The sequence below is a fragment of the Hyla sarda genome, chromosome 2, assembly GCF_029499605.1.
Source record: "Hyla sarda isolate aHylSar1 chromosome 2, aHylSar1.hap1, whole genome shotgun sequence".
NCBI classification, from domain to species: domain Eukaryota; kingdom Metazoa; phylum Chordata; class Amphibia; order Anura; family Hylidae; genus Hyla; species Hyla sarda.
In genome coordinates, this window is record NC_079190.1 from 431,285,145 (window position 1) to 431,311,084 (window position 25,940).

General features: G+C 44.8%; 1 protein-coding gene and 1 long non-coding RNA gene across 2 annotated transcripts in view; one reads left to right on the top strand and one right to left on the bottom strand.

Moving 5' to 3' along the window:
* Positions 1-1,561: 1,561 nt before the first annotated feature.
* On the bottom strand, positions 1,562-24,286 carry LOC130356920 (adenine phosphoribosyltransferase-like). Its single transcript, XM_056559092.1, has 7 exons — positions 24,157-24,286; positions 23,042-23,225; positions 20,288-20,433; positions 16,819-16,912; positions 6,000-6,146; positions 2,335-2,430; positions 1,562-2,105 (listed from the first exon to the last, which is right to left on the bottom strand). Exons 2-7 carry the CDS (start codon positions 23,046-23,048, stop codon positions 1,963-1,965), a joined length of 633 nt encoding a protein of 210 aa, XP_056415067.1. The 5' UTR covers positions 23,049-23,225; positions 24,157-24,286; the 3' UTR covers positions 1,562-1,962.
* LOC130356921 (uncharacterized) overlaps positions 7,386-25,940 on the top strand; it is a 37,892-nt gene continuing 19,337 nt past the window's right edge. Inside the window, exon 1 of the long non-coding RNA XR_008889037.1 lies at positions 7,386-7,428. This is a non-coding gene — a long non-coding RNA (uncharacterized LOC130356921). The remainder of the gene's footprint in view (positions 7,429-25,940) is intronic.

Genomic DNA, 25,940 nt, shown 5'->3' on the forward strand with positions numbered 1-25,940 from the left:
GTCATCCACTTCATCCCAAGTGACCTCAGAAACCCCCAGTCAACAGTCGGTAGGTTCCTCACACTCAACCCTCAGTTGGCATGGCCCTCATGATAATGCTACCACATCCAGGCTCTGTCATTGTGCCATCATATGGTCTCCTCATGCTGATGCTACCACCTCCAGGCACTGTGATTGTGCCGCCATATGGGCTCATGCTGATGCTGCCACCTCCAGGATCTCTAATTGTGCTGCTCTATGGTCTCCTCATGCTGATTCTACCACCTCCAGGCTCTCTCATTGTGCTGCCATGGATACTGCAAAACATAATTAAGGTGCTGGTCCCCAGTTTCAGAAATTCCTTGCATTAGGGTCACTTTCAGGACTCCTGATGCCACCTCCAGGCTGTGCCAGTCAGTCACTATATGGTCTCCTCATGCATCAGCCACCTCTAAGCTGTTCCATTCAGCCACTATAAGGTCTCCTCATACTGATGCCACCTCCAGGTTCTTTCATTGTGCTGCTCTGCAGCAGTGATTCTAAAAAGATGCCTGTAATCTGCATGTCATACTGAATAACAGTATTATTTCCGGACGAAGGTCACGTGCCGAAACGCGCATTGGAGTGGTGTCATCCTGAACTTATACCACTTGTGCAGTGTGTAGGTATCCTGTTTTATGGCATCTTTACCATGTATTTGCATAGTCTTTTTTACTAATATGATATATAGCATATGGCACTTTATATTGTATGCAGTTTTTGCAGTTCTTACTTTTTACAAGTGCCTTTAGCTACAATATTGTCAATCTTTCTACCTCATACACATACCTACCTCTCCATTTGTTATACTAAGATCTTTTTTAATATGTCCGGTGATGCCTCTTTTTTGATGTTTGTTTCCTCTTTACATGTGTTTTTTAATGTATAACAATAAACCTTATATCTTTTAATACACTGGTTTGCCAAAACTCCCTTTTTGTTCTTTTGGTTTTTTACTGTGTTGTTGGGAGTTGCAATATACATTGGGGGTTTACTATTTATTATAGGGGGTGATATTATATCGGTTATTATACTGTGCATCTACAATCCCTATACACTTTGTCGGTGTTTATGATATATATTCGTAATGACGAATATTCTTCTTTTTTTTTTTGCGAATTCGAATATGGCCCCTGCGGCTCATCACTAGTCAGGAACTGTCCAGATAGGTTTGCTATGGGGGATTTGTTCCTGCTCTGGACTGTTTCTGACATGGACCGAGGTGTCAGCCGAGAGCACTGTGGCCAGACTGAAAAGAAATTCAAAAAGATAAGAACTTCCTCTGGAGCATACAGCAGCTGATAAGTACTGGAAGGATTAAGATTTTTAAATAGAAGTAATTTACAAATCTGTTTAACTTTCTGGCACCAGTCGAGTTAAAAAATTGTTTTCCACCAAAGTATGACAGGAAGATTCCATAAAAAAAAAAAAAAAAAAAAAAAAAAAAAAAAAAATAGATTTGCTAATATAAACCAACATTTGACTATCTAGTGACCTAAAACTGCATTTTATAGTTTGCACAAAATATTCATTTAAACTCTGCTGATGGGTATTTACTTTATTACAGTATTGGACAGTTGAAATACATTTCCAATAGAGAATCCATTTTCCAGAAGGATTTAGCTGTTCACATTGTTCATCCTTTGGTAACTAGATGAAATAGAGGAATAATACTTGCATGCTGTCATTTCTTTACCCTACAAAGTTGTAAAAGCAGCCGACAATGAAGACTCCTAGGCATCTTGTGATATTGCTATATCATCGTTTCTGGAACATATTTATCCTACATTTTATGAAGGAGCAGTCACCATGCACATGTTGTGGTATATAAGTACTTATGGTCAGTCCTATGGCAAGCTGTTGGATACATGGATGTATTCATTTAGATGAATGCAGATCTAGTGATTTACTATGGTGCCAGGGAGAAGATCAGAAATTGTTCTGCTAGTTGTGGAAGGCATGGAAGCTCTCCAATAAATGGCCATTAAACTGGCTCCGCATATCATCAGGAACACAATCAGAACATTTGTAGTTTTCTTTCACCCATTTGCCTCCATCGCTGTCCTCAATACAGATGGTAGCAATTCCTATAAAAAGGCAATGGTTATTCCAATGACTTGTGTATGGCCCTTCCCACTTCACACCAAGAAACTTGACTAATCTATATTGCTATTATAGACCATTAAGTCCATTATATATTATAGACCATCTACTATATAAAATATACAGGTAAATTGTGTTCTTTAAATTATTTATCTCTACAATGCAAGCTTCCTGCCTTGTGCAGAAAAATCCTAAAAATATTTTGGTTCTTACCTGCAACAACCCCACCTTGATTTTCCACCAGTTTAATGGCTGCACTCATGGTTCCTCCTGTCTCAATCCACTGATCCACTAATAGGATGCGCACACCTAAAAAAAACACACGTTCTGGACATGAACCATCTGTCTGATCTATTCAGGAATATCCGTAGCGCAGATATGAGCAGGCAGATATGCAATTGTCCTCAATCACTAGAATGGAGATCAGATGTCTCCGGAGTAAATGACGCAGCAGCAGCATGCATACTCGACTGCTATTCCATTCATTCTCTATGGGACTTCTGCATATTACTAATCTCTGAAGTTCGCTATGTTCCAAAGTCCCATAGACCGTGAATGGAAAGGTAGCCAAGCATTTACCCTGCTTCTCCATTCACTCAGGGACAAATGACCTCCATTCTTGTAATCGGTGGGGGTCCTAGAGGTCGAACCCACACCAGTTATCCACTATCCTGGGGATAGGGGATTTCTTTTAAACTAGAGATAACCCCTTAAAGTAGGTTGTCTAATGTAGAAAACATTTCAAATACCCTAGCAGAACATTCTTAAAAGGCATTAGTTCTCCCATGGGCAGGATATGGCCTAAAATATTCCCATGACTTGTTTACAGACTATGACTTGTTTGTTTACAGACTGAGTTGCCAGAAGTCCCATACAAGTCTATGGGACTATTGGAAGCTTAGTCTCCAGATTGAGATAGTCTGCAAGCAAGTCACTGGATCAGAAGCGGCCTTGATATTTTAGGCCATATTCTTCTGCTGGGAGCACTATTAGAGGTATCCTTTAAAGTGGGAAGTACCACATTCAGAACCTCCATCAGTTACCCAGAATGAAGAGCAGCTACAAAGAATAGAATGTTTTTTCCTCCCTCTGGAGGACCCCACACATCTATGTACTATAAACAACCCAACTGAGGAGCCCCTTGTAAAGCCAAATAGTGCCACTTCTGGGGAAATGCTGTTGAAAGATGCAGTCCAAATATCTTATGGTGTATGGAATAAATACAGAAAAGATCATTGGCCCCTCCATATGTATGATACTCATTGACAAAAATAACGCACCAAGACAAAGTTATTGGAACCGAATGAAACATTATGGGGGAGATTTATCAAAACCTGTCCAGAGGAAAAGTACCCAATTGCCCATAGCAACCAATCAGATTGCTTCTTTGATTTTGCAGAGGCCTTGTTAAAAATAAAAGAAGCAAGCTGATTGGTTGCTATGGGACACTTTTCCTATGGACAGGTTTTGATAAATCTCCCCCTATGTGTGTGCTACAATATTAGAGCAGAAACATGTTTATTCAGGGAAACTGTACAATTTAAAAGGAGGCTCTAGTACCCTGTTGAGCCACCTCTAGCCTGGATACAAGAGGAGATACAATTGGAAATGGAGGAATGTAGGTTCCGTACGGCATCTTGTGGTACATTTGCCCACAAATGTTTCAGCCGGACCTTTAGATCCTGCACACTTGTAGGTAAACGAAGTTGGCGCACCAGCTGATCTCAAATGTTTGGTTAAAAATCTGGTGACCAGGAAGGCCAAGGAAGTGCTGTAATCTGGCAAGCATTATCCTACTGAAAATGGCAGCTGGAAGCCATAAGAGGCAACACATGTGGCCGCAGGATGTTCAGCACATATCTCTGAGCTGCTAGTGTCCCTCGTATCACTACTAGAGGTGACTGCCTGTTGTATGCAATGGCTCCCCAGATCACCACACCAGCAGTTGGGGCAGTGTGTTGCTCCACAGCAAAGGCAGGATTAAAAAGCTCAGCATGAGGCCTCCCTACTTTAATGGGCACTGTCATTAAACATGATTTTTGATATTTGATTCCTTAAAACATACAAAAGTTATTTATTTGGCATATGTTAGTTTTTCTGCTGTATATTTCTGGCCACAAGGGTCTCCCTTCTTGGCCAGAATACATTCTGTCTAGTCAAAATCTCAGATTTTGGTCTCCTGCATGTAATGGCAGGAGACCAAACTCAGGAAGAGTTTCTCTGCACTGAGCTTGATTGACAGCTGCAAAGAGCCTCACTGAAAGCAGCCGCACAGACTAAAAGCTGCAAAGAGCCTCGCTGAAAGATACACAGACTGAAAGCTGCTGCACAGAGCTTGAGGTCTTCTATTCATCACAGCAATGATGTGAGGCGGAAGCGGTCCCCCAGCAGGCTTCAGTGATGTCATGCCTACTGGGAAACGCCTACTTCTGCTGGAAAATTTTACTATGTGAGCAAGAAGAACGGTAAGATACAGACCTTTTTAAAGCTCTGACATTTTTTCTAAGAGTGGGAGGAGTGTTAGGAAACATGGCCTGAGTTAGTTTATAAAAGTTTTAGTGACAGGTACTCTTTAAACCCGGACCATGGTCCTATCCCAAACAGAACCTGGATACATTGCAGAAGACAATGAGGGAGATTTATCAAAACCTGTCCAGAGGAAAAGTTGCGCCTGCCACGCCCCCTCCCATAGACTTCTATTGAGGGGGCGCGGCGTGACGTCACAAGGCTCATGGCTGTGAGGTCACGACCTACCGCAGCCCACACCCAGCGATTGGAACAAAATGTTCCGAGTGCTGGGGCAGTGGAGTACCCCTTTTAAACAGTTAGAGCAGAGCCAGGGGTGTGTAATGAAGATGTCACCTGTGTCTGGATTTTGAACAAGGAAACTGTGGTAGCTGCTCATGCTTGTTGGTGGATCAAATAATCCTCTCTACTGGTGATCTGTTGGAGTCATCTGGAGCCAGGTCACTGTGTGTGCGTCTCACATAACCACTGCTCCCAACACCGCCTTAGGTTATGTTCACATGGCGGAATTTCGGTGTTGAATTCCACAGAAGAATTCCACTGGAAATTCTTCCGAAATGAACTGCCCATTGACTTAAATGTCCCAGTCACACAGCGGAATTTCCACATTCCACAAAATTTAAAGATATGTCTAATTTAGCAGAATTCTGCAGCGGAATCCCATTGAAGTCAATGGGGCTTTGACTTTGTTTTGAGAACACAGGATTACAACGTTGAAATTCTGCAATGCCGTTCAACAAGCTTTGCTGAATGGAGTTTGTGTGGAATTGGGGATATTCCGCCATTGGAACATAGCCTAACAGCCTGGTCAGGATGGCCTAGATGGCAAGCAGTTTGTCAAAACAATCAATGCTTTGCTTATTTCAGCGATACCCTGCCTCTTAAAGCCTTTCAACTTGGCAAAATGTCTTCAAGTGCATTGTAGAGGCATGTCTAGCAGTCAACAATCTGTCACTAAGATGCACACTACCCATAAGTAGCCTCTGAGAGCTTATTATAGGGCTGCAGGGAAAGCACTTTTATGCCCTCTTGTGGCAAGACCCAGCATCTTATCCAACACACCTATAATCATTTACATATCTCCCTGAGACATAACTGTAGGATGAGTTTTGCATCAGTCCAATATTCACAAGCAGATTCTTTAAATACATGCATAGAAGAAATGTTGCATCCTGTCCAGAGAGAAACTTGGGTAACACAAACCCCCCCATGCAGCTGTGATTTTTTTGAGAACATGTGGTTGCATAGGGTAAAGTCATGTTAGAAATTGTTCAAAGACCCGATCATCTAAGGTTGAGCAGTTCTTGCAACCAGACAGCAAGTTACTTACCTTGATACTCCTGATCTCTCACCTGGTCTAATGGCATCAGTCCGGACCTCCATGCATTTTTCCCTTTTGGAGTAGTCAACATATGACTGGCTATAGGTCTTAACACATAGGTGGCCAGCTTTCCTGATGGCTAAAAAGCCTTTGCCTAAATGTGCAGCTATGGCAGCTCCTATTTGGGTAGAAAAGATCATATAAATAATGGTCATATCCGTTAAAGCCAGTAACCATGGAGCGCCACACAGCATTCACTGCTAGCTCTACTTAAAGGGGTACTCCGCCCCTAGACATCTTATCCTCTATCCAAAGGGTGGGGGATAAGATGTCTGATTGTGGGGGTCCCACCGCTGGGGACCCCCCACGATCTCGGCAGCGGCACCCCAGACATCCGATGCACAGAGCTACCTTTGCTCCATGCCAGATGACTGGTGATGCGGGGCGGAGGCTCGTGACGTCACGCTCACGCTCTGCTCATCATGCTTGCGTTGAGGGGGCGTGGCCATGATGTCACCAGCCTCCGTTGCTGCACCCGATGCTCTAAACGCCGGGTGCCCTGGAAAGCTCGAAACTAATTGTTGCAATAAATTCCTTATACCAAGAAATCCTTCTGCCTTGGCATACCATTCACTTATTTGAGGGGAAGCGCTTTAGAACTAAGTCCCGATTTTGTGTGTCCCATATTATGGTTCACACACCTGGAATCTCACTGGGCTATATAAGGGCATTTTGATGAATTTTCAGTCATCTAAACATGCATAGAAGCCTTTTTTCCGCTGAGACATCCACAGTAGACTAAGTTTAAATGCAGTTTTGGGTTGTCTTCTCAAAGAAGTTTCTCTGTATTTATTAGGACGCTATATGTTAATATATTGAGAGTATAGTTTTCAGTAACTCCATTGGAAGAGAACAGGGAAAAATCCTGGACTGTTGGTGGTCCCTGAGGACTGGGTGGGGGACCTCTGCTGTAGATAACTGTAAGGAGATGTTACCCAGGGCTGAGGAGGGACAAGCTGACGTTTGGGACCAGGGCCAGAGTCTTTAGCTATTCCATTGCCCGGTATTTATGCTGCTCTAGGGTGATAGGGAAATTAATGGTGTTATCCATTATCCATGGTGGTTATGGCTTATATATCTAATACTCCTGGAAGCCAGGTATAGTATATGAGTTAACACCAAATATTTCCAATGATTTGGAATGTAGAAGGATTAAGCATGCTGTATGTACCCAATATTTACCTGTATGTAATCTACGTGAGTAGATTATTTTTTTTATAACCATCTCAGCTCTGTTTCCTACAAAAAGCCTCCATATTCCCTGATTTGCATCACACAACCATAGAATAAAATAACAGTTACCACTAGGGGGAGCTCACTATAACTATTTGCAGTGAGCTCCATCTAGTGGCCAAGTAAATCATGTGGCTGGAGGGACAATAAAATAAAGAAACATGGAGGTGAGTGAAACCTTTTAGGATAAGGAGAACTCTATGGGGGAGATTTATCAAAACCTGTGCAGAGGAAAAGTTGACCAGTTGCCCATAGCAACCAATCAGATCACTTCTTTCATTTTGTAAAGGCCCTTTTAAAAACTAAAGAAGCAATCTGGTTGGTTGCTATGGGCAACTGGTCAACTTTTCCTCTGCACAGGTTTTGATAAATCTCCCCCTATATGTAGCTGGTAATTGCTGTGATGTCTATACTTATATATTTGGCTGCATAATTCAAGCATACCACCAAATTATGTATGATTGGAAGCATAAGGGTATGTTCACACTATGGATTTTCCACACGCCAAGTTACAATTCTCCTGTATGAACCTTAACTCCTTGAGGACTTTTCTTCATTTATGCGCTTTCGCTTTTTCCTCCTCTAATAAACATAACACTTGAAATTTTCCACTTACAGACCCATATAAGGGCTTGTTTTTTGCGCCACCAATTGTACTTTGCAATGACGTCAATCATTTCACCACAAAATCTATGGCGAAAAAAAGTTAATTGTGGGGCGATTGAATAAATATGTGTGAATGGGTCTTCGAACGGGTCATTCACACTGCAGAATTTCAGCAGCGGAAAATTCTGCTGTGGAAACTGATCCGCCAAAAGATTAAATATATCGAATGAATGTGTGACTATGTTCATTCTCTCAATGAATCCGCAAGCAGAATCTTTATTTTTTATTTTTTTGTGTGTGACTTTCCTGCCACAGTGATGTAGCTCCTATATACTTATAGTCCCGCTGATGCCCTGGGGCAGTTGCCCGCACTCCAGTCTCCTCCTGTATCCCTGCTGGGCCACTGAGACTGAGTCGCCTCTCAGTAGTGATATGGAGCCATGTGACAGTTCCAGGAGGCCTTGGTTCCACGCAGGGCTGGTGCAAGGATTTTTGCCACCCTAGGCAAAAAGCTAATTTTGCCATCCCTCTTGACTCCGCACATTGGCCCGCCATTTGACACACCCCACCTTACTACTGGGAAGACACTAACAATCCTCCTCCTCACGTAATCCCCTTTCTACTGGGGTGACACACTATAACAAGCCCCCTCCTCATGTAATCACCTTTCTACAGGGGTGCCACACTATAACAAGCCCCCTCCTCATGTAATCTATTTTCTACTGGTGGACACACGCAACAAGCCCCCTCCTCATGTAATCTATTTTCTACTGGGGTGACACACTGTAACAAACCCCCTTCTTATGTAAATACCTTACTACTGGGGGGGGGGGGAGGGGACACATCAGAGAAGGGTTATGGTGGTGCTGTTGGCTGAGCTGGTTGAGCAAGTGGTTCAGATAGTGGCTGTCTAACTTTCTTGTGGCAGACAGAGTGGGTCCCCCATCAAGAAGGTGCTTTAGGCGGCTGCCTATTTTGCCTATAGGCAGAGCCGGCCATGGCTCCATGTCACTGCTGATGGGAGGCTCAGGCTGGTTGGTCCAGCCGGATTACAGGAGGAGACAGGCAGGAGCGGACTGACCAGCCGGTCCATTTAGACGTGGTCCAAGGGCCTGGCCAGGTAAAGGGCCTGCTGCCGCTACCGCTACTTCGTTTGGGGCTGAGGGGACTCTGCTGGCTACACCTAGTGTGGTGGAACTCTGTTGCCTTGAATCCTACTGTGGGGGAACTCTTCAATTTTCCCATATGTTCCTGCCTAGCTAACATGGGGACAAACTACCAAACTAATAGGAGGGCTACCTACTACCTACATAGGCGGTTTTCAAACAGGGGGCAGCTATCTGGGGTATTTACCTACAGGGGGCATGACTACCTACCTGGGGGACATTAACTACCTGGGGGCATGATCTACGAGGGGCAATACCTCCTGGGGATACTACCTACCTCAGGGCATTACCTACCTGTAACTTCCGTAAACCAGACCTTATTTTCTATCCGCTAACACAAAATACTATGATAGTTCCCCTCCCGAGAATTGACTCTGGATCCGCCACTGGGTGGAGGAGGGTCCTGGCTACCTACTTGACTAACTACCTGGCTACCTAACTTTATACTTGGATGCCTAAATACTTACCTACAGACCTGACTAACTACCTACAGACCTGGCTGTCTAACTACCTACCTACATATCTTGCTACCTATATACCTGGCTACCTAACTATTAGGGGTGTGAATCGCCAAGAATTTGGCGATTCGATTCGAATCGCGATACCAGTGTGGCGATTCGATATATCGCGATACCGTCTAGGTGACGATACATCGCGATATATCGCCCACCTGGGAGCATTCATAGATCCCAATAGACGCCGCTGTCAGCTTTGACAGCGGCGATCTAGTACTCCGGTGCTGCAAAATAAAATAAAACACACTTTATCTTACCTGCCAACGAGCCCGAGGAGCTCCGGTACAGGTGTTCGGTCCCCGGGCTGTATTCTTCTTACTTCCTGTTAGTCCGGCACATCACATGGAGCTTCAGCCTATCACCAGCGGAGGCGGGACATCGCTGCGGCTGGTGATAGGCTGAAGCTCCATGTGACGTGCCGGACTAACAGGAAGTAAGAAGAATACAGCCCGGGGACCGAACACCTGTACCGGAGCTCCGCGGGCTCGTTGGCAGGTAAGAAAAGTGCGTTTTATTAAAAATTCCACATCCCTAAAAGAATCGATTCAAAAATATTTTGAATCGATTCTGTATCGGCAAATGAAAAATCGCGATTATCGCGAGAATCGATTTTTTCTTACATCCCTACTAACTATGTACATACTTGGCCTTCATACATGCCTGGCTACCTACCTTCCTGGCTAGTCGCCCACCTACAAATCTGGCTTCCTGATCTACCTACCTAGTTACCTATTTACCTGGCTACTACCTACTTGCCCTTTTACTGTGCAGGACACCAAGGAGGGCATTATTACAGTTTGTGGGCCTATAAATGGGAAGATTGTGTAGAGAAAGGGAGGGCAGGGCTCATGTCCTGCAGGAATGCATGGGAACTGAGTTCCTGCACTTTTTCCACAGCAGAAACACTGCTCCCATAAGCAGGAGTCCTGCAGGACCAGCCATTAAGTGGAAATCTTAGGTGAGTTCCCACACTTTTCTTCCCAGGACATAACCCCTGGGCAGGGACGTGCACAGACATTTTGGAGGGCAGGGGCTCAAATAAAAAAAGGCACAATTTTTTTATAATATACATTTTTTTTGTAAAAAGCGGTCAAAACAAAAATGATACCGATAAAAACTTAAGATCACGGCGCAAAAAATGAGCCCTCATACCGCGCTATATGCCGAAAAATAAAAAACTTTTAGGGGTCAGAAGATGACAATTTTAACCCCTTAAGGACTCAGGGTTTTTCCGTTTTTGCACTTTCGTTTTTTCCTCCTTACCTTTTAAAAATCATAACCCTTTCAATTTTCCACCTAAAAATCCATATTATGGCTTATTTTTTGCATCGCCAATTCTACTTTCCAGTGACAGTCATTTTACCCAAAAATTCACGCCAAACGGAAAAAAAAAATCATTGTGCGACAAAATCGAAGAAAAAACGCCATTTTGTAACTTTTGGGGGCTTCTGTTTCTACGCAGTGCATATTTCGGTAAAAATTACACCTTATTTTGTAGGTCCATATGGTTAAAATGATACCCTACTTATATAGGTTTGATTTTGTCGCACTTCTGGAAAAAATCATAACTACATGCAAGAAAATGTATACGTTTAAAAATGTCATCTTCTGACCCCTATAACATTTTTATTTTTCCACGTACAGGGCGGTATGAGGGCTCGTGATCTGAAGTTTTTAACGATACGATTTATGTTTTGATCGGACTTTTTGATCACTTTTTATTAATTTTTTAATGGTATAAAAAGTGACCAAAATACAAGTGACTTTTTTGGAATTTTTTTGCGCGTATGCCATTGACCGTGCGGTTTAATTAATTATATATTTTTATAGTTCGGACATTTACGTACGCGGTGATACCACATATGTTTATTTTTTTTATTTACACTGTTTTTTTTATGGGAAAAGGGGGGTGATTCAAACTTTTATTAGGGAAGGGGTTAAATGACCTTTATTAACACTTTTTTTTTAACTTTTTTTAAACTTTTTTTTGCAGTGTTATAGGTCACATAGGAGACTATAACACTGCACACACTGATCTCTTATACTGATCATTGTTATCCCATAGGGACCTATAACACTGCACACACTGATCTCCTATGCTGATCACTGGCGTGTATTAACACGCCTGTGATCAGTGATATCGGCGCTTGACTGCTCCTGCCTGGATCTCAGGCACGGAGCAGTCATTCGGCGATCGGACACCGAGGAGGCAGGTGAGGGCCCTCCCGGTGTCCTGTCAGCTGTTCAGGACACCGCGATTTCACCGCGGCGGTCTCGAACAGCCCAACTGACTAGCCGGGATACTTTCGCTTTAGAAGCGGCGGTCAGCTTTGACCACTGCTTCTAAAGGGTTAATACCGCACATTGCCTCGATCGGCGATGTGTGGTATTAGCTGCGGGTCCCGGCCGTTGATGAGCGCCAGGACCGATGCGATGTGTTGCGGGGTCGCAGCGCGACCCCCCTTCATATCGCGGGAGCCGGTAGTCCTGCGTCGTTAAGGGTGCACGAATTTTGGTGCATGTAGATATAATTTTTTTAAAGTAGAAAAATAAAATAAAACCTACATAAATTAGGTATCCTTGTAACCGTATGGACCTACAGAATAAAAATTAAGTGTCATTTTTACCGAAAAGTGCACTGCGTAGAATCAGAAGCCCCCAAAAGTTACAAAATTGCTGTTTTGTTTTTACTTTTGCCCCACAAATATTTTTCTGGTTTTGCCATAGAGTTTGTGGTGAAATGATTGAAGTCATTACAAAGTACGATTTCTGATGTAAAAAACAAGCCCTTATATGGGTATATAGGTGGAAAATGGAAAACGTTATGATTTTTAGAATGTGAGGAGGAAAACACGAACGTGAAAAAATTACTTCTGTAGTTCTATTCTTCTTTTATTTTGTTCTGATAATGTTTGATTCAGAGTTTCCCAACCAGGGTGTCTTCAGCTGTTGCAAAACTCATCTGGGCATGCTGGGAGTTGTAGTTTTGCAACAGCTGGAGACACCCTGGTTGGGAAACACTGGTTTGGTTATAGGCCATTATATGCTTGATCTCCTCAAAATCATCCCCCCCCCCCGCCTCCACCCAAACATAGCTCAACTACAACCACCAGTATGTAAAGGAACATAGCACGACTACAACCACCAGTAATATGTCCCTGGTGTCGGGAGATAGGAGTCCCACATCCCTTAATATAAATATGTATATGTGTGTGTGTGTTTCCCAACCAGAGTGCTTTCAGCAGTTGCAACAGCTGGAGGCACTCTGGTTGTGAGACATTGATAAATACACACACATGCATAAATCAGTGTTTCACTACTAGGGTGACTCTAGCTGTTGCAAAACTACAACTCCCAGCATGGCCAGACATCCAATACAGCTGGCCGCACCCTGGTTGGGAAACACTGATTACAGACAAATATAAAAACTTATATACACAACATTAGTGTACTTCAGGGCCGCCATGTGATTTTTGACCACCACTGCAATAAGTGCTGCATCAATCCTTATCCTGCTTGTTAAAGGAGCCGAGCATCTCCCTGCCAGTGCCAGCGCTATACAAGTGACCCCTGCAGAGAAGTAGCACCTCTATAGAGTGAGCAGACTTACTTTGTCTACCAGTTTTGCAAAAATAAAAAAAGGGCATTAAAGAAGCAAGGGCGAAAAAGGGCAGGGGCTGAAGCCCCCTTTGAACCCTATGTGTGCACGTCCCTGCCCCTGGGGGAGTCTAACATGTTTGTCCTGCAGATATTAAGAGATCATCATGGCTGTCTGATCCGAACGGAGAAGAAAAGGAAAGATGTTGCCGCCAATCAGAAAATACCTAATTGCGAGTCCCTAGATGTAACTAATCACTTCTATAGTATAAAGATCCTGTGTACAGCTGATATCTACCGCCATATGGTCCTGTATATAATCACTTATATTGTATATAGATCTCTGTACAGCTGGCATCTAACACTATATGGGCACTGTATATAAATTACTTATAATTAGAGTAGTATAGAATAGTATAGAGAACCTGTATAGTATACAGTGGTCCCTCAACATATGATATTAATTGGTTCCAGTAGAACCATCATATGTTGAAACCATCATATGTCGAGTACATATGTCTATGTAAAAATGGTAATTGGTTCTGGGGCCTCGGAACCATTGTATGTTGAATACATATCTCTATGGGAAACTGCTAATTGGTTCTGGGATGACCATGGTATGTGGAGTGTATATGGAGTGTTTAACAGACCAGGGTGCCTCCAGCTGTGGCACAACTACAACTCCCAGCATGCATGTACAGCCATGTACAGGCATGCTGGGAGTTATAGTTTTGCAACAGCTGGAGGCACACTGATAGGGAAACATTGATGTATGGGGTGTATAGTGTGTATATGTATTGTATGTGATGTGTGACATCGCATACAGTACTGTACAGTTCTTTAAATACCTTCAGGGGAGACAGAATGTCCTCCATTACGATCCTGCCGACTACAGCTCTATAGGAAAGGAAGGGGAGGGCAGACAGCAGCTCATTGGATGCCTGCAGCAAGAGGCTGCAGGCTATTGGCTATGGCTGCACTGGGGGGGGGGGGGGCAGGGCTTACACGGAGCTCGCAGTGGAAGCCTGCGTGAGTTAGCAGGACAGCATGTGAGTAACAGGAGGCAGAACGGGACACACGGGGAACATTAAACAACTATCTGTCAGTTGCTGAAGTTGTCAGCGCTGTCAGATAGCTGTTTGTATGATGGACCCGACACACAGCAGCATCATATGTCGATGGTGCCTTCAACATACGATGGGCCATCATATGTTAAAATGATCATATGTCGCGGCCATCATAAGTCGGGGGGGTCACTGTACTGGTCTGTGTATAGTGGTTTTATTTAGCACAGTATTGTGGTATTTTCCAGTTATTGTATGGTGGTATATATTTCCTACTTGTATACTGGTATTATTGGTCATGGAAAATTATTTTACCTACGATAAAGTGTTTATTATATAAATATTAGTTTATTTTGTGTGGAGGGATTTGGATGGAATAGGGGTGTGGCAGAAGTGTAACCAGTGGCAGAGCCTCGCAGGGGGCCCTTGCTCTTTTTTTTTGGTCCGGGGGCCCTAAGTGTTGTCCATCTGCCCCTGGAGACAGGAGTGGTCCAGGCGACTTCACCCAGTGCACCAGCGGGACTGTAATTATAGGGGATAAATTACTATACCAATAGTATCAACTTTCCCCTTTATTCGGTTATGGCTAAACAACGCCCTGGCATCACGAACACAAGGGGTAAATACCATCTGCCCCTAGGTTAACAACATCTGCCCTGCACCTCACACCCCGCCATACCACATGTTGCTGGACAACTTTCAAACTTATTTTCTCTAGGATCGCTGCTGGCCCTGAAGACTTCCAGATGAGATAAGCAAGCTGATTTTACTAGATATAACCAGTTTCCAACAGTTATATAGGGTAAAATCTAATGACAGATTCCTTTAAAGGGCACCTTTCACAGAAATACAAACCAATTTGCAGACATCTGTGGTATCCCAGCACCAATGGCTGTCCTGTGGCTTTGGACTGCTTCAGGCAGCTGTGTAGCACAAGGTGTTGGGCCCACTAGAGACTCAGTTATATTAATTATGTTTGCACTTTATTGAAGAGTAATATTTTCTGATTAATTCTATAATTATTTGTATATATGTTATTCATATGTTACTGTGCCCTTAAGAGAAGCGCTGTGTAAACCCCATGTGACCCTGCCTGCCAATAGGAACCCCTAAATTATTACTCTTATAGTGTTGTGGGGAAGGAGTTGCCCCAGTTCTAGTCCAGACTAAGTCTGAGCTACAGTGTGGTTCAGGTGTGTTGTGCTGTGTGTAGAAGCCTCATGGGAAGGCCCAGGTCAAATTTATTCAAGCTGGTCATTCTGCAAGGATCACTCGCACGCTGGAAGTTCATGCCCCGGTGGAGAAGACTTCAGTACCTTGGCAGAACCCTACCTACCAGGTTTATTCTATCCATCTCACAAGTCAGTATTAATCTGTGCGGTGAAAGCACCACAAGTCCCAGAAAGGCAACAGGGCCCCCAAGGGGTTACGCTGCAGCCCTTCACCCTAAGCCAGCTGTATGTGTATTACCATCTGCACCCTGCTTAGTAAAGACAGTTATCCGTAACCTGACGTCAATGTGTTCATTTACTCCCCGTGTCTGGCCAAGAAGAAGCTGTCTCCAACCTTGGACCGTGTATAGGATAACAGTGCCCTGGCGTCACCAAGTGATAAGTATTTCCACACATGTTATAGAACAGGTGTAGCTGAGCAGATTGACATATAGATTTGTGAGAGAAGTTCCAGAGTAACTTGTCATTTAGTCATGTAAATCTCTGGTCATTCTAAGTTGTCATGTGGGCAATCCTGCTCAGTGATTGGCAGCTATCTGTGTATAACTATGCATATGGTTGTGCATGAGAATCCCAGGGGATCAGCAGTTTCTGAAATACTCAGACCAACCCGTCTGGCAACAGCAACCATACCACATATAAAAAAAATAAAAAAAATAAATAAAAAAATCTTAAATCCCCTTTTCTAAATTTTTCTGATGCTCAGTTTGAACTTTAGCAAGTTGTCTTGACCACATTCACATGCCTAAATGCTGCCATGCACATGCCTAGTTGCTGCCATGTCTCTGGCTGATTAGTTATTTGTGTTAAGAAGCAATTGAATCAAATGACAGTGAGCGTATGTGTCCCAAAAATGCTACTCTTTGGTGTTCATTTTTGGCCAACTAATAGATGGTTCAAACAAGACAGGTTAAAGACCAAATTTTCAAACAGCTCAAGCCACTATTAAAAATCTGATGCATTCTTGAACTGTGTACTAGAGATGAGCGAGCTTACAGTAAATTCGATTCGTCACGAACTTCTCGGCTTGGCAGTTGATGACTTTTCCTGTGTAAATTAGTTCAGCCTTCAGGTGCTCCGGTGGGCTGGAAAAAGGTGGATACATTCCTAGGAAAGAGTCTCCTAGGACTGTATCCACCTTTTCCAGCCCACGGGAGCACCTGAAAGCTGAACTAATTTATGCAGGAAAAGTCATCAACTGCCGAGCCGAGAAGTTCTTGACTAATCGAATTTACTGCAAGTTCGCTCATCTCTACTGTGTACTCTAAGGTCATACCCTCTATATACTGGGGAATATACATTTGTTAGAAAGTTCTGTTAACCCATGAGCCCATTGGTAAAATAAAAAATATTTAATTTGTAGTCAGTGAGATTTACCTAGTATGAATCCCATGGCGTCAATCCCAGCAACAAGATCTATATGGTCATCCTTAAAGGGTTGCAGAAGATCTTCAATGCAATCCTGCAGGGCCTATATAACAGATTTAAGCCTGTAAGATTTATTAAAAGGAGTTATACAGTATGTAATAACCACACTACTGGAGTGACACACTGTTACAAACATACACATGCTGTAAGAATCCGCACACAAGCCCCCATTGGCTGTCAGTGGTGCCATCATTGTCCTCTATAGCCTGAGCGGTGGCGGAGAAGAAGTTGTGATGTCATGAAGCAGAGGACATCAGCGGCCATGCCTGTCTGCCTCTATGGCATACATCACCACTGAAAGCAATACTCCTCCGAGGTGGACAGACGCGATCACTAGTCTGTTGGTTCGGAGCAGGAGTTGGGGCAGATGTATAGAATCGTGTGCAATGTCAGGATGCTGGATGGACCTGGCCTGCCTGTCTCGAAGGCGGCACTGCGCTCCTCTTGCAGGCAGAACAATGCAGATTATTATGGTACCGGGGGAAGGGGGTGCGACAGTGGCGCTGGCTGAGCGCTAACTTTCTTGCCGCAGGCAGAGTGGTGCCCCTATCAAGAGGGCGCTCTAGGCGGCTGCCTATAGACAGAGTCGGCCCTGAATCCCAGTATACAATAAATGTGCATTTAGAAGTCAATTTGGTAACGGTATTTTGTAAATGTTAAAACAAAGGCACCATCTCAGTTGTAATGGAGTCCACTAGCCCGTGTAAGTGCCATCATAATTAGACATACACCCGAAGGATACGTTCACACGGGCGTGTGGCAAAGCCACGGGGTGTGAAGCGAGGTGTATGGGTCAGGTGTTGCAGCCTAGGGGAAGGTGTGGTTAACCCCTTCATGTTCGTGACACCAGGGCGTGGTTTTAACCGAGAACCACTCGAACGGTAGCGTCGCTAGTCCTAGTTTAGGCAGGGCAAATAATAGTCCAAGGCCAGGTTAGGGTTAATGGTAGCTTTACTGAGGTAGACAGATGGTAATAGTCTTTACAGCTAGGCCAGGATCCCAGAGAGATGACCAGTAACACAGGGGACCTCGCAGCTTGCTGGGACTTGCAGTGACTGACGGACTTTAGCACAGCCACGATGACCATAATAGACTTGACCGAAGATAGTGACAGCAGACAGATGACTTGACTTAGGCTGGGTTCACACTACGTTTTGTCCCATACGGGAGCGCATACGGCAGGGGGGAGCTAAAAGCTTGCGCTCCCGTATGTGACCGTATGCGCTCCCGTATGTCATTCATTTCAATGAGCCGACCGGAGTGAAACGTTCGGTCCGGTCGGCTCATTTTTGCGCCGTATGCGCTTTTACAACCGGACCTAAAACTGTGGTCAACCACGGTTTTAGGTCCGGTTGTAAAAGCGCATACGGCGCAAAAATGAGCCGACCGGATCGAACGTTTCACTCCGGTCGGCTCATTGAAATGAATGACATACGGGAGCGCATACGGGAGCGCGAGCTTTTAGCTCCCCCCTGCCGTATGCGCTCCCGTATGGGACAAAACGTAGTGTGAACCCAGCCTTACTGACTTGTCCGTCTGGAAATCACGGGTAAACATTCTGCACATTTGAAAGTTCCAGCGGATGTTAGGGCTGCTCAGAAATGCGCCGTCTCATAGACGGTAATGCATTTCCCAGCAAAATCAGAAGAATAGACAAGTCTATTCTTTCTGCAGATGCCCGATTCTGGATTTTTGGGCAGAAATCAATGGGACTCTGCTGCAGCGGAATGTGTGTGCAGAATATTCTGGCGGAATTCCGCACGGACATTCCGCCTCATGAACATACCCTAAGCAGGGCATTTGCAATGACCAATCTTTATTCTTAGCAGGGAGATTGCTTTGCATTAAGTGGAATCCCAGTCATCTCTGGGGAAATCTGGTAGCAAATATTTTAATTTCCCTGCAGCGCCACCACAGGGAACATGAGGCATTACATGGGACACATTGAAATCAATAGACTGCCTATGCAGTAGACGGGTTTGCTGCATCCTCTAAGGCAGTGGTCTCCAAAATTCACCCCTACAGATGTCGCAAAAACTTTAACTCCCAGCATGCCTGGACAGCCGTTGGCTGTTCGGGCCTGCTGGGTGTTGTAGTTTTGCAACATTCGGAGGGCCACAGTTTGGAGACCACTGCTTTAGAGCAATGTATTACAACCAGTATGCCTCCAGCTGTTGCAAAGCCATGCTGGGTGTTGTGTTGCAACAGCTGGAGGAACATTGGTTGGGAAACCCTGCTGTAGAGCGAGAAGTGCTCCTTTTTGCTGTCTCCACTCTGACTAATAGGGGGAGATTTATCAAAACCTGTGCAAAGGAAAAGTTGCCCAGTTGCCGATAGCAACCAATCAGATTGCTTCTTTCATTTGGCATAGGCTTTGTTAAAAATGAAAGAAGTGATCTGATTGGTTGCTATGGGCAACTGGACAACTTTTCCTCTGCACAGGTTTTGATATATCTCCCCCATTGACACTGTGGTGTCCCGATACAGGACCTGGTCCTGTCCCTTTGTCTAAAGTCCCCTCAGCCAGAGTCCCTCCATGTCAATAGGGCTCTCCTGTAGGGCTAACCCCTAGTCGCCTCATATAAATGGTCTTTAATGTATTTATATATACACTTAATATGTTATATAGGAATACCTCTGTATAGGACCTTAGAGGTCACGTGCCTTTCATTAAATTGTATTATGGTTTAAGGACCTTTAGGTCATGTGATACCCAGAGTTCACTGGGTCAGGACTGACAGGTTCTGCTGACCAATGAGCTTTGTCCCACTCCTTAATATACAAGGGGCTGCAGCCACTAAATTCTCTCTCGAGACCTGTACATGAAAGCAAGCACTTCTCATATCTTCAGCATCAATTCAAGCTAGGCCTGAAGCCTAATACCTAGCAGCCACAAAACCGGGAGTTACTCCAAGCTCAAATTACTGAATCCTGTGTGACTACTACAAATCCAATTCTTCTAAAAAAAATTAGCACAGTGGCTAGCACCAAAGCTCATTGATCCCGGAGTCCCAGCAAACCTGTGAGGAACCTGTACCACGGTTCTCTCTCTCGCAAAGACTGTTATGTTTCATGCCGTTGCATAAAAAAATGCAAAGTTACTTCAAGTTTACTTCCTAAAATCTGCTGTGGACATTCCGTTATTTCTTCCTGCCGTTTGTGGGACGGTTGGCTGTAGGACCATTACATTGAGGAAACCTCACCCTGGCGTCATGACAATTAAGGGTTAACACCAATATACCCTACACTATCACCGCAACACTCCAGACACCATTACTCTTTCCCGGCACCACAACACCATATATCGTGACTGTAACTCGTCCAATGCGACTAGTGGATAAATTAAATATAATGTATAGCATTCCAATTAGATTCATATACTCAAGCACCCTAAATATATAATGGGGATACAACAAACCTCTTGGTGGCAGTAAAGTCTAGATGGGTCCAGCCAAGCATAGCTTGGTCCTTTTTCATTAGGAGCCATTAATGGTAGGTACCAGCCATGGGTTCTCTTCTCTGGATTCTTGTACAGGTCCACGTGGACAAGAGATGATCTGCAACCTTCCATTAATAAAAAATAAAATATATATTTTCAGTTCGCAGAACATTACAGTTTTCCAATAATAAATAAACTCATAGATCCACTAGGACACTACACTGTCCCTCTGTATTCCCATAATGTCCTTTATATGGAAATGATCCCTAAATTTGAATAACTAGATTAGTTTATGTCTAGTCCCGGTCTACATGTTAACCATTAACCCCCTACGCTGAATTCTAATTCATTATTTGCTGCCATTGGATGCTTATCTAAGTTTGAAGGTTATTATGCAATTGAATATTATGACCATGGGAGGCACACAGTTAAATTAGCACAGCTATAACTGGTTATACATTAGAGGGGAGGTCCTCTTTGGGGGGAGTCTGTAGATGAAAAATGTCCTGTTTGGTAAAAAGGGGACTTTATGCACATTACAGACCATTCATAACAGATTCAGAGTCAGAAAATTAAAGGAGAACTGTAGGGCAATCCGAAGGATCGCGGGGTGTTTGACCACTGGGGCCCCCCGCGATCTCCTGTACGGAGACGTTTGCAGGAAGTGCCATGCCGTCCCCAGACACGCCCCCTTCATGTATCGCTATGAGATACATGGAAGGGGCGCGTCGGCTGCCACATCATGTGGGGACATGACATCCCCTTCTGTATGGGGCTGCAGCAGTATGCTGGGAGGGGGCATTCCGTCCCCGTATGACGTGGCGGCCGACATGCCCCCTCCATGTAACCCATAGAGATAAATGAAGGGGGCATGTCTGTGGCGGCTTCCTGCTGGGGACGACACGGCACTTCCTGCAAACTGCCTCTGCCCCATACAGGAGATCGCAGGGGGGGGGGGGTCCCAGCGGTCGGACCCTCGCAATCTATAACACCCCCTATCCGAAGGAAAAGTTATATTGCACTACAGCTCTCCTTTAAAGGATGTCTATCACTTTTACTGTGGGAGACGGGGGTTGCTGTGCTGAGACCTCCACCAATCACTAGAATGAGCAGACAGTAGCGCTCAACATGGTGTACTTCATTCATTTGTATTCAGCTCTGGAGAGCAGTGTATCGGTGTATGACTTTATTGAAAGGCTATAGAAAGTCTTGCAATCAGTGGGGTCTCAGCAACCGGACAATAATAACTTCAGTCATGTCACTATGACATGTTGGAGGTTTTACAGCTCTTGGAACGGTTCAAATGAATGGCTGTCCGTTTTGTAGCATTGAGTTTTTAACTTTCTTGCTAGGCCTCCCCACCTGCCGGCTCAATTTGAATATTCTTTGTCACGGGTCACGTGAGCGCTCAGTCGGCGCAGCGCTCACATGACCCGAGACAATGAATATTCTTATTGAGCCAGCAGGTCCACTTCCAGCACGCAATTCACTGAAGATGGATGCCGATCTTCAGAGGGACAGATCTCTGGAGTGCATGTATGTGTTTAACCCATTAACCCCTCATCGGTCTCCTGTTCACCCACACTATAACCCAGTTTTGGGATGGCATGGGATAACTGAATTAAAGGAGATCTGTAGTGCAATATAACTTATCCCCTATCCAAAGGAATCTCCTGGACGGGGCCCACAGCAGTATGCTGGAAAGGGGGCGTTCCGTCCCCGCATGACACGGCGGCCTACACGCCCTCTCCAAGTACCCCATAGAGATACATGGAGGGGGCCCCGGCCAGGAGATCCCGGGGGGCCCAGTGATCGGACCCCCCATGATTTATAACTTATCCCCTATCCTTTGGATAGGGGATAAGTTATTTTGCGCTGGAATACTCCTTTAACATTTCTATTTATTTTTAAATCATTCTTAGCTTGCAGCATTTATTCCATACCTGCCTAAAATTTTTGTATATTACTGCCATAACAATACAGGGAAAAAGCAGACAGCACCCTAACGGTATGTTCACACTACATAATTCCCACGGAATTCTGTGAGCGGAATTCCGCAAACGGAATTGCGCTGAGAGCATAATCAGTGTGAATGGGTTTCCGCGAGACCAGTTCACACTACGGAATTTCAGCGGTGGACAATTCCGCCGCTGAAATTGTTCAGTGCAAAGAAAGAACAAGAAAAAGTCTTTGCGCAGAAGTCCGTGAACACTGCATAGCCGTTAATGGTGACAGCGCAGTGCCGCGCCGAAGTATTTCGGCGGCGGCGGACGCCAGAATCGAATCGCCGCTCACACAATTCTGCAAGCAGAGATTCAGTTCACAATAGTGTGTACATATCCTAAGGGTCTATTCACACGTACAGTATTCTGTGCAGATTTGATGCGCAGGATTTCAAGCTGTGTTCAGTAATTCTGTTTACATTGAAATCTGCTGCAGAAAATCCTGCGCATCAAATCTGCACAAAACACTGTATGTGTGAATAGACCAAAAAGGGCTCTCCCTGCTAGACCCCCACATTGTTAGCATAGCACATAGTCAGGAGGGGGAGGGGGAGTTTAGCAACTGGTTGGAGCTCTGTAGTGCACAGAATTAAGTATGTTGTGCGTGTTTTGGGTGTGTGGGGTATAGGTCTTTTCTCTCCCCCCCCCCCCCCCCCAAATATCTTCAAGCTTTTGCTAGTGGCTGTATGAGGCCCCTACAGGTTGCACACTTTTTGTAAGTTTTCCTTACCTGCCATTTTATACAGCTGAAGGTCAGACAGAAGTTCTGCTCCCTGGTTGCTACGCTTGCTGCTCTCCCAGTTATGTAACACAAATCACACTGCTATAAGGGGAGACAGTCACACGTTTGAGTCTGTTACTGGCGGTAGAAATGGTGTACGCCTACTGTGGTCTTTGGACTGACCATAGGGGTGCTGAGAGAGGAACAGAAAACAATATTATCTCAAGATGGTGACATAAATGTGTCTTAAATAAGAACAAGAAAAAACGTGATCTCAAATGGCAGGAAATGCTCAACCCCTAATGCAGTTGTGCATTAATGCTGGGGGAGCAGATCCTGTGCTTGTAGTCCGTTGCTAAGGGCGATCCCCAGCATAAAATGCATACAATGGAGGATGCCTGCAGCAGACTACAGGTGCCACAATGGCATCCTACACCAGATAAACAGTGTGGATGTGCAACATATAGAATAATAGATACATTTAGGTGCACTACTGTGGTAGATGTAAACAGTAACATATGACTAACCCTCAAAATGATGTCAAAATTGAGACATTAGCCAGTATATCCTTATATGAAGGACATACCTGTGCCCACACACCAACACCAAGGTTTCTCAAGTGACACAGGACCTACCTGTGCCGTATGGGCAATAACAGGGGCCAGTAGGCAATTACAGCGACATTAGGTCTGACTCACAGCCTGTTCCCAGTTCACTCCAGTGTGGCTAAGCACACACAGAGTCGGAGGAAGGCTATGAGCCCCACCCAAGTTGGCTGGTATGTTGTCAGCCTCACAGGTGCACCAAAATGCTGCCTATAATAGTGATTAAAGAGCATTCAATTTGGAGTGTATACACCTCCAAATCATATACTTGGAGCTGTATACACTCCAAATTTAATGCGCCATAATTACTATTATAGGTCAATTCAGACCGGCGATTAGCGGCAATTCCACGTCCCCGGTGATCCAGTAAAAAAGGTCTGAGATGCCACCTATCACCCTTTACCAGCAGGAGTGAGGTGGCACGGGTACCACCTCACGACCGCGTGATTGATCGGTCTGGACGAATGATCAATCACCGAGCCGCCTGGGAGGTAATCGGGCAAGTCGGGGATCCCTTACCTGTCCATCAGGGCAGGCAGGGGTCCCTGGCATCGACATTGAGGGTCCCTGGAGTCGGTGGCATTGGCAGAGGTCCCCGGGCAGTGGCAGCAGCAGCATCCTCAGTGGTGGCAGCAGGATACAGCAGGAGCTGAGTTGTTCGCCTCCTGCTGTTGCTAAGCAACAACTCCCAGCATGCACAGCCAAAGGGCATGCTGGGAGTTGTAGTCTTGCAACAGCTGGTGGCAAAACTACAACTCCCAGCACACCCTTTGGCTGTTTGTGCATGCTGGGGCTTGTAGTTATGCAACAGCTGGAGGCACTTTTTTCCTTTGAAAAAGTGTGCCTCCAGTTGTTGCATAACTGCAACAACCAGCATGCACAAATAGCCAAAGGGCATGCTGGGCGATGTAGTAGTGTGCCTCCAGCTGTTTCATAACTACAGCTCCCAGCATGCCCTTCGGCTGTCAATGCATGCTGAAAGTTGTAGTTTTGCAACAGCTGAAGGCACATTGGTTTGCGAAACACAGAGTTTGTTACCTAACTCAGTGTTTCTCAACCAGTGTGCCTCCAGCTGTTGCAAACTACAACTCCCAGCATGCACTGACAGACTGTACATGCTGGGAGTTGTAGTTTTGCAACAGCTGTAGGCACATTGGTTTGCAAAACATTGAGTTAAGTAACAAACTGTGTTTTGCAACCAGTGTGCCTCCAGCTGTTACATAACCAACTCCCAGCATGCACGGACAGCCAAAGGGCATGCTGAGAGTTGTACCTTTGCAACAGCAGGAGGTTTGCCCCCGCCCCCATGTTAATTTACAGGGTACATTCACAAGGACAGGTTTACAGTGGATTTCCCGCTGCAAGTTTGAGCTGTGTCAAATTTTCCGCTGCAGCTTAAACTCCCAGCGGGAAACTCGCTGTAAACCCCCGCCAGTGTGAATGTACTCTAAAAACACTACACTACATCTACACAAAATAAAAAGTAAAACACTACATATGCACATACCCCTTCACAGTTACCCACATTCTCCCATCCAATAAAAAAAAAACATCTCGTACAGCACTGTTTACAAAACAAAGCTTCCAGCTGTTGAAAATCAACAACTTCCAGTATTGACGGACAGCCACTGACTGTCAAGGCATGCTGGGAGTTTTGCAACAGCTGGAGACATCCTGTTTGGGAGACACTAACGTAGGATATTTTGGTGCTGGATGTGTGATGTCCCAGTACAGGTCCTGAACAACCTCTAGGCCCTGTCAGGTTGAGTCCTTCAGTAACCTGGGGGCTCTCCTGCAGGGTCTCTCCTTGTTTTCCTGCTTGTTTGTTTAATTAATGTGTGTATGTTCCTTTAATGCATAGACAGGATCCTATGTCTAGATAGTCTCAAGGACCTGTGGGAGGTCTAAAGGACGTATATGTTAGTTGGTCACACGTTATGTTAGGTCACATGGTTTGTTGTCATATGTACTTCCAGAGAGCACCAGTTTAGCCTATGACCCACAGTTTGACCAATGGGCTTTAGTCCAGCCCCCCCCCCCCCCCCCCCACTATATAAAGGGGTGGCCATTTGCAATTCTCTCTCTTGTACCACCAAAATCTTTGCTGAAGCAGCTACCAGAGATCTCAGGACAAGTGTTCAGCATCTGGAAGCCCACAAAGCTAAAGTCTATCCAGTAAGTCTACAAGTCTATGTCTGGTGTCACTACAACTGGTCAAGTCCTGCACATTGTCAAGTCAAGTCTAATTACAAGTCAAGTTTATTACAAGTATTGTTCCAGCAAGCTGCGAGGTCCTCTGGGTC

Excerpts from the sequence above, each read along its gene's own strand:
- LOC130356920 (XM_056559092.1), bottom strand. Across the intron at positions 6,147-16,818 it reads CGCCATGGGATTCATACTAG|GAGCTGCCATAGCTGCACAT; the intron begins GTAAATCTCACT and ends CTACCCAAATAG. Across the intron at positions 2,431-5,999 it reads GACTGATGCCATTAGACCAG|GTGTGCGCATCCTATTAGTG; the intron begins GTGAGAGATCAG and ends TGTTTTTTTTAG.